The sequence below is a fragment of the Callithrix jacchus genome, chromosome 5, assembly GCF_049354715.1.
Source record: "Callithrix jacchus isolate 240 chromosome 5, calJac240_pri, whole genome shotgun sequence".
NCBI lineage: Eukaryota > Metazoa > Chordata > Mammalia > Primates > Cebidae > Callithrix > Callithrix jacchus.
Genome location: NC_133506.1, coordinates 97,981,338 through 97,990,424, shown reverse-complemented (window position 1 = coordinate 97,990,424; position 9,087 = coordinate 97,981,338). Strand labels below are relative to the sequence as shown.

The following is a 9,087-nucleotide window of genomic DNA, read 5'->3' as shown; positions in this document are numbered from 1 at the left end:
CCCGGCCTCCTTCACCCTAGTCTACGCTCTCTGGCGGGCAGTTCTGCAAACCCAAACCGCCAGACCAGGCCTGGGAGGGTCTGGGGCCTGCAGAGCCAGTAACTAAGGCGGAAATGAATGCAGTCCCTCCAGGGCGCGCTCACCCCGCCAAAGGCCACCTCACCTCCCCTCTGGCCTCCGCGCCCCTTCTCAAGTGGTCAGTTTCTCTTCCGCCCTGCGGGCTCTCCTGGCCCACCATCTGCGTCGGCTGGGATGCATCCAGGGTCTCTACTCTTCGCTTTCTCCTGCGTCGCCTTCTTCCACTAGCACCCCAGCTTCCTCCGTCTCTCACCTGAACCCCGAAGCGTAGTGTCTTCACTCTGGACTAAAGCAGAACTGAGAACCGGTGGAAAAGCCCCGCGCCTAGGCTGCAAGGCACTGGCTTAACAAGTCCAAAGGTTACCTTAAGTTTGGCTGATAAGCAGAACAAGTAAAAGAAGGTCTCCAGCCCCCCAGCATGAGTACAGTGGACCCTGGTAAAGACCCGCTCCTGGCCCGGGTCTCCGGCTCTCCGCATCTGCCCCTCCGGCTCTGCCTCTCTCCGGGTTTCCCCCTCCCCACCATCATTTGCATCCAGCCGAAAGCTGGGCCCTTCCCACTAATTTGCATATCTTATATGGCCTAATGGTGGCGATCATGGCAAGTTAGAAGTTTTCTGACTCCTCTCGGAGGAGACTCCGGGACCCCGGGGAGTAACAGGTGTCTGAAGGCTGAAGGGTGGAGGGGTTCCAGGATTTGGGGTTTGCTTGTGAAACTCCCCTCCACCCTCCTCTCTTGCACCCACCCACCCCCTCACCCCCTTCTTTTTCCGTCCTTGGAAAATGGTGTCCAAGCTCACGTCGCTCCAGCAAGAACTCCTGAGCGCCCTGCTGAGCTCCGGGGTCACCAAGGAGGTGCTGGTTCAGGCCTTGGAGGAGTTGCTGCCATCCCCGAACTTCGGGGTGAAGCTGGAGACGCTGCCCCTGTCCCCCGGCAGCGGGGCCGAGCCGGACACCAAGCCGGTCTTCCATACGCTCACCAACGGCCATGCCAAGGGCCGCTTGTCCGGCGACGAGGGCTCCGAGGACGGCGACGACTATGACACCCCTCCCATCCTCAAGGAGCTGCAGGCGCTTAACACCGAGGAGGCGGCGGAGCAGCGGGCAGAGGTGGACCGGATGCTCAGGTAGGCGCAGAGTTAGGTGCCGAGGACCCACCCGAACCCCCTGGAGCCTCGGCCCCGGGCGTGAGTGACACTGCGCCGGACCACACTGGCCAAGCCCCTTTCCCACCAGAGAAGTCCCCCGGGGGGCGCTCTGCTTCTCTCCCAACATATGGACCCTTCTCAACCCCTTAGCCGGACCACCCTGCCGCCCACCCGGCTTCTTCTCCCCAGGCCCAGGCCAGAATCCGGAACCCAAGGGGCTTTCCCCGCGGGGCTGGGGCTCGCCCGGGGAGAACTGGAGCTGCGGAACCCTTTGCCGGGAGGTTTGCCCACGCGGCTGAAGGTGCGAGTGGGTGCAGTGAAAACTGCTGTGACTTCCCGGGAGCGGAGGCTCGCGCCGCTACCAGCCCCAGGCCGCACACTTTCCTGCGCGCTGCCCCGGGTCTAGAAAGCCGCAAGCCGGCCTCGGACGCATTGACCTGCATGGTGACCTGCAGTTCTTTGCCGAGAGACAGGCGGCATCCAGGGCCTGGATCTGGGAGGCGAGTTTCTGGTGTGCACGCTTGTTAGCAGCGCCCATGCAAGGCCCGGAATTGCCCGGGATCCCCAACGCGGGTTTAGATTTGCAAAGGGAATGTTGCCTGTAGGGTCGGGGTGGACCCGCGCGGGGCAGAAGAAAGCAAGCGGGGTGGTGCGGGGGCGAACGCATCTCAGACCTCAGGTCGAAGAGGATTTGGTCTCCGTCTGAGAAAGGAGGGCGTTTCCGGACCTCGCTGCCCACCCCCAGCCTCTCCCCGGGAGGTCAGGCTGGCTGGTGATCTATCCCTGGGGCCGGGATCGTTTGTGGGTCCTCCCCGACTGCCCTCTTTGACAGCTGGTTACTAATTATCTAAGGAACCCAGCGGTTCCCTGAGAACGCACGTCGCTCCCTGGCCACTCCGCTTTAGGACGAAGCCCATCGTGTGGCCTCGGACACTGAAGCGCCGCGATTTCGAGCCTAAGCCTCGGCCGCACGTCTGGAGCGGCAGTTCGGGGTGGGATCTGACCTTGCATTTGAATTTGCGATCCAAGGGTCTGGCGTTTTGCCCTCTAGCCAAAACAATCAGGGGAACTTGTAGATTTTTTTCCCCCAAAACATACTTTGCTATAATTTATAGGTTTGAGGTTTCTCCCTCGCCGCTCTCTCGCCCGGAGGCGATTTCTCCCTGACCGGGAGAGAACCCCTGCCAGATAGCTCCGCGACGCCGGAAGGTGTGAGTCGCGGAGGCTAAGAGGGGTCGAGCGAGTGGCCCCTAGGAGCGGCTGGGGCGCCAAGGCGGCCGGGAGGTCGTTCCGGGCCTGGCGGACTACCGGCTCCCACCGCCGGCCACTGGGGGCCACAGGGCCTAGGCCCTCCCGCCCCGCCGCCGGCGTCCGCTTTCTCCCGTGGCGCTGGAAGTACCTAGGGCGCACCTCAGCACCGGGCCCCGCGCCGGGTTGGACGCAGCTGAGACGTAACATAAACTGCAGCACGTGGAGTTGGGGTGTTATTAATTTATTTCTATAAATCATCAACAGAAAGATACACAAAGAGTCGTGATTAGGTTGAAAAGAGAGGCGGGTTATTCATTGGTGAAGTTGTAAACGCGGCTTAAAGGGGGAAGGAAATCAAAACCCGGGCGCGGGGCTGCTGGCCGCTCCCAGCGTGCACCCAGCCCGGCGGCGCCTGACCCGGGCTCTTTGAGAGCCTGAGCCGTCCACGGAGCCCCAGGGTCACCTACATCCTCAGGCGGAGAGCCAGGCCGGGCCCAGGGTCCTCAGACCCTAGCCCCCCTCTTCCCTCCCCAAAGCTCCGGGCTCCAGCAGGGCAAGGAAGAGGGCTGGGGAACCGGAGACCCCTGCCAAGTTGGAGACGCGGGACCGACCTGGAGGCTTTTATCTCCGGTCCGAAGCGGGTGCCGCCTTTCCTCCCCCGCTCCCGGGAGCGCCGGACTTTAAATTAAAGTAATTTTTCAAGAAATCGCTAGCGGTTCCCAGTTCACCGCACAGTGGGCTCCTGAGCCCCGAGCACACGCGCTCCCTTATTTTGCCCACCGTGTTCCCTTAAGACGAACAGCAAAGAGAAAGCGAAGTCGCGTTTTTGGAGTTCCCGGAGTTCTCGTAAACCTCCTGGAAGAGAACGGCGGGGAAGGACGGTCCGGGCTGCGCGCTTCCCGGTCCCGGGCTCCGGGCGGGCTCTGGCTTTGCTCGCGGCCTCGAGACGGGCGCACCGGGGGCGTCTGGAAAGTGGGCTGCGTTCTGAGAAGCCGAAGTTGGGGCTCCTTAACTAACGCGCCGCGGACTGCACAGAGGTCCAGGCTTCTCTGCTCCGGGGAAGCAGTCATTGTTTGAGAAGGAGCGAGCAGGACGGACCCTGCGGGCGCCGCGGCCAACGTTTGACACCTGCGCTCGGGACACAATGGCCGCTGGAGCTCCTTGGAACCCGTGCCTTTCTCCCTGTTAGGAACTCCTGAGCCTGAGCTGGGTTTTCAAATAAAAAATAACCAGCTCTCCCGACTCTTCCCAGTGAACACACGTGAATTCTGGGTTGTGAGAGCTGTAAAGGTATAACTGCGCCATCTTACTCCCCACTGTCCTTTAAGTCGGGCTTAAAGGTTTTACCATCATTTATAAGGTTTTCCTGGGCTTTTCTTTTTTTTCCCTTCCCGATTGTTGAGTTAATTCACTATTTCCACAGAACCATTCCCACTTAGGACAGTACCCTATTTTTCTAGGTTTCTTAGGCACACAAAATGAACACAGGTAAAGGCATTTAAACAAAAGAAAAATAGCCGAAGAATTTGCTAAAGCAATATTAACTTTTAAAATGCATTTTTTCCCCTAAGGTTCGAAGCTTCGTAACGGTTGAAAGTGTTTTTCCACCCTAAAAATATCTGTGGAAATATTCACGAGAAATAAGCTTTTAAATGATCTGTGATGTTTACATGGATATGTCTAAAACGTTTATTACATTGTTTTCCTCTTAATGTGAATTCTCCACGTTTTAAACTGTAACTCATTTTCTCATTTTTTGTTCTTGTTGCTACTTCCTTATATTGGGTACTCGGAAAGTACCTTTATAAATATTTCAGAAATTTGTTCTTATATATAATTAATATAAAAAGTTTGCATTTCTCAAAAACATCTCTATCAAAGCCTGTGTTCTCACGAATTTAATGTCAAAGGCTTGCTAAAATAATCACAGCTACCTAAATGCTTACAAAATATGTTCAATTACTGGATTTTTATTCATTAAGCAAAATTAATTTTATTTGAAATATTAAAGACATTATTTGGAAATAAAACTGGTTATTACATTGCAATGCTGTCTCTATTTCAGCCTCTATTTTACACCGGTTTTTTGTTGTTGTTTCACCTGAAGCTAGTTTTCTCTTCATTTTTTTTTTAAATGTTCTATCAGGCTCATACATACATCAACATACAGTAATGGGGTGCTGGCTTTTGTAAGTTAAATACGTACCTGTTCTAAATAAATGGTAAATGTGTACATATTGCTTCTTTGGTGCTTCTGTGTTGCACACTATTTTCCTAATTTCTACTTTTAAATTCTCTTTCCAAAGTACCTGTTCAATAGCAAGAAAGGATATTAGCAAAGTTGAAACCATTCTAAACAAATAAAATTCAAAGGTGCTGAAACCAGCAATTTGCACACCTGTGTTTATGAGAAATGAAAAGTATAATCATGTTCTTATCCTGTGCTTGAAATTTGTGAGAAACCCGATAATACAGGAAAACAAGGCATCTGAAATTGTTAATGTCAGAAATTGAAATTATTTGTCCCCATTAGCCCATTAGATTTTATTTGGGAGGCGGGGCTGTGGATTTTTTTTTTTTAACTTTACTTGCCTCACCTCAGTGTGTGATCCTCTAGTCCCAAGGAGGTATGTATGACATCGTACTTTGGAAAACTTTTCTAAAACTCTGAAAACTACTTACTATTTGGCTGAGACACCCTCCTTGCTTCTCAGAAGGTGAACACACATATTTTACCTCTGTTTTATAAGAAGGAAAATAATGTAGGAGAGGTTGAAGCTAAAATTGGGCAACTTCAGAAACTGATACTATCCCACTTCATTGTAGGATCAGTGAGTCCAGCCCCAAGCTAATGGCATCCCCACTTTCCCGACGGCCTCCTGCCCTTTAAGTCTCCTACATTCTGGGAAAATGAAAGAAAGCAAAATAAAATGGCTGGGCGCGGTGGCTCACGTCTGTAATCCCAGCACTTTGGGAGGCCAAGGCAGGTGGATCACCTTAGGAGTTTGAGACCAGCCTGGCCAACATGGTGAAACCCCATCTCTACTAAAAATACAAAAATTAGCCAGGTGTGTTGATGGGTGCCTGGGAGCTACTCAAGAGGCTGAGGCAGGAGAATCACTTGAACCCAGGAGGCGGAGGTTGCAGTGAGCTGAGATCAGGCTGTTGCACTCCAGCCAGGGTGACAAGAGCAAAACTCTGCCTCAAAATAAATAAATAAATAAATAAATAAAACAGGCTTTCTTTTTTTAATTATTATTAAAATTTTTACTTTTTTCTTTTATTCTTTAAAAGACATCTACCAGAAAGAGCCTTTATTTTTGCTTAATAAGAGAGAGTGGTGATGGTGCTTTTTTATTCCTGAAGATGGAAAGTCTTCTTTTCCCTGCTAAACTCAGAAGCAAGGGATGAGGTGTACTGTACAGGGGTCGTCACCTTCTCTTCTGTTTAGCTTCTATTTTGGCCTAATGTCTAGGCCAAAGTCATGGCTTAGATGGGTGGAAAATTCAGAGTTTTGCATAGAGTATAGGTAACACCCCCAGGAAGAGAATATTTCTCCCCTGATTAGCACCCTAACCATCTGCTTGTCTGTCTAGTGAGGACCCTTGGAGGGCTGCTAAAATGATCAAGGGCTACATGCAGCAACACAACATCCCCCAGAGGGAGGTGGTCGATGTCACCGGCCTGAACCAGTCACACCTCTCCCAGCATCTCAACAAGGGCACCCCTATGAAGACCCAGAAGCGTGCCGCCCTGTACACTTGGTACGTCAGGAAGCAACGAGAGATCCTCCGACGTAAGTGTTTTCATTCTGCCTCTGCCTCAACCTGAAATGACCTTTGCCCTCTCGCCCCATGGGCTGCCTCAGTTTCCTTTTATCAACAAGGCCTTGTGAGCACTTGGCAGATATGAGGAAGCTAGCAGGTAGATTGGTGGTCACTGTACAATGGATTGGCTTCTGTCATGTTCTTCGGTCACAGTCCTTTGCTACCCAGCCAGTTGCTCTGAGGAGCCTGTCAGTGTATGCAGTGTACTTTAAACTTTTTGGACCCTCCTTCCAACATCCTTCTCTTTGAAACCAAGTAGTTGACAGAGTGTAATATCTTCCCCCAGAAAAAGCCGAGCATCTCCCCTTGATACATGACCATCAGTCAATTTCCAAAGAAGACATTTTGTTGCAGTCAATAATATTGATTACTATTACTGTTAATTTCCTCCTCTCTGGAAAAAGTATAAACAATAGAAGGCATTTATATAGAGAGGTATATTCAGAACTTTACCCTGTTCTTGGGGGATAGTGGGAGGGACTGAGTCCTGAGGCAATTTAAGGTGCTTACTCACATTTACCAAAATTGGTATAGTGTGGGAACCTCAGCTGGTGGCCCTTCTCATGAAGAAGCTACTTCTGGCTAAGGCAGGGCACTGGAAAATGTCTGCATTTGGAACTCCGGCGCATCAATTCTTGTCATTCCCATTCCCATCCCCAAGTTTTTTTTTCTGTGCCAAGATTTCTTCCATCCAATAATTCTGAAAGCTTTTGGTTTTGAAGTAAGTCTAGGGAAGTGTGAACTGCATTCAAATCACAAGAGTAGGAATGACATGCTGTCTGTATTTGAGGAAAGTACTCTTTGACATTACACTTTCATATTTTGATCCAGTCCTTTTCCTAAGAAAATTTTGTGTCAGTTTTGACTCTCCCCACACAGTATCCTCTGACTTTATCTAGGCTTCTCTGTCTTCATCAGGATGTCAGTTTCCACCACTTTCTGGGTTGGGCTTTTTCCCTCTTGTTTCTTGAAATTACTCTTGTTTTCTGTTACACACTGCTCTGAAGTGATTGTTTCAGTATTTATCGTCTCAATGTCTCTGGGATGGTGAAAGGAAGGGTTTTAGGTGTTCATTTCATACTGTGGTGTTTGTAGTTTTGTTGGGAGCATTACATGAATAGATTAGAAGAAGCAATGTGAGGGCTGTTTGCTGCTTACCACAGGAGACCTTTCCAAGTATGGGTTGCCCTCACCCCCATCCTTTATGACTAGCTCTTTAAGAATTTGTGTTCCTGACATGAAGCAACTCTCTGTAGTTCCTGGAAAGCCTCAAAAAATTCTCAGGAGCCACTGTCTCCAAAGACCCAACAACCCGTGGGCCCTGCCTAACTGAAGCTTTATGCTGCATCTCCAGTCTGAGCTGCCTCTCTAAGTTCAGTGAGAATTTCTTCAGAAAGGAGAAGGAGGCAGGAAAGGCAGACTGGAAACTTCTAAAAAGACAGAGGTCCAGAAAGTTTCTCAAGATGCTTAGGAAGGGACATTTTACAAATACAACAGTCTCTCCAAGAGATTGTTGTTATTTTGCTTTAAAGTTACATGAGATATAAAGCTTAAGAAATGTTCCTTCATTCTGTAACTATTATACAAGCACCTATTATGCACCAAACACTATGCTGAGCTGTGGACTATGTAGATTATTTTCTCCAGGGACTTACCTGCCATCCAGTGAAGAAGTGAAGATGTTTGAGTAAATAATGACATTCACTTTCTAAGAGCTATTATAAAGATATACACAAGGGGCAGCAGAGGATTTGCTAAATTGCCTGGAGACATCATGGAAGGCTTCCTAGAAGAGGTGACATTCAAATCATGTCTTGAATGATGAATATAAGGCATGCAAGTATGATATAAGAATTAGGAAGTAAGAGAAATAAAAGAGGGACACAAGTGAATGGAGTGGGGAGAAGGAGGTAGAGGGAAGAGAATACAAAATGATATGTGATGGCCAGGCACGGTGGCCCACACCTGTAATCCCAGCACTTTGGGAGGTCAAGGAGGGTGGATCACGAGGTCAAAAGATCAAGACCATCCTGGCCAACACAGTGAAACCCCATCTCTACTAAAAATACAAAAATTAGCTGGGTGTGGTGGTGCATGCCTATAATCCTAGCTGCTCAGGAGGCTGAGGCAGGAGAATCTCTTGCATCCAGGAGGCGGAGGTTGTAGTGAGCTGAGATCCCGCCACTGCACTCCAGCCTGGGCAACAGTTTTTCCTGAGGAAAAGAAAAATGATACATGATTACAAATTTCCTTGAAAAACTGAAAATAACAAATGATAATATTCATGGGGCCCTCTACACGCACAGAATTGCTTTGTCCAGGCTGGCCCCCAAGCCTCCAAAGCGGCTCCTGAAGCCAACTTCTCCAAGTAATTTTCACGGGCAATGAACATTTCCTCTCCCAACCCCAATTAATCTGAAGGGTAGTAGAGAATGGTCGGTGGTGGCTAGAGGGAGTATATGTGGGAGCCTAGTTCTCCAAAAATTGGGAGGGGCTAGAGCCAAGCCCCTGAGGTCAGCGGAACCTGAAGAGTTCTGAGCACCCACAGGCAAGCCCACCTGGCTGACTGGGGGACATACTGGGTTCTGAACACTGTTCAGGCTGCTGCTTCCTCAAAGGGCAGGTGAGAGACTGAGGCAGGCCCCACACTACGGAGCAGCTGTGAGTGTCTCACACCCACCAGACACAAAGCTTCAGCAGTCAGTTTTGTCACCTCCATGCAAGTCAGATCTGAGTGGTGTGTGGGTGCATGGTTTGGGTTTTGTTTTCAGTGAGAGGTGATAC

The 9,087-nt window shown here is 50.0% G+C and overlaps 1 protein-coding gene across 5 annotated transcripts in view; it reads left to right on the top strand.

The window, feature by feature from the left end:
- Positions 1–685: 685 nt before the first annotated feature.
- HNF1B (HNF1 homeobox B) overlaps positions 686–9,087 on the top strand; it is a 60,891-nt gene continuing 52,489 nt past the window's right edge. For all 5 annotated transcript variants that reach the window (XM_035300788.3, XM_035300786.3, XM_035300790.3 and 2 more), the window contains exons 1-2: positions 686–1,204; positions 6,073–6,272. In XM_035300788.3, coding sequence (XP_035156679.2) covers positions 861–1,204; positions 6,073–6,272 — 544 coding nt within the window. In that variant the 5' untranslated portion in view covers positions 686–860. The remainder of the gene's footprint in view (positions 1,205–6,072; positions 6,273–9,087) is intronic.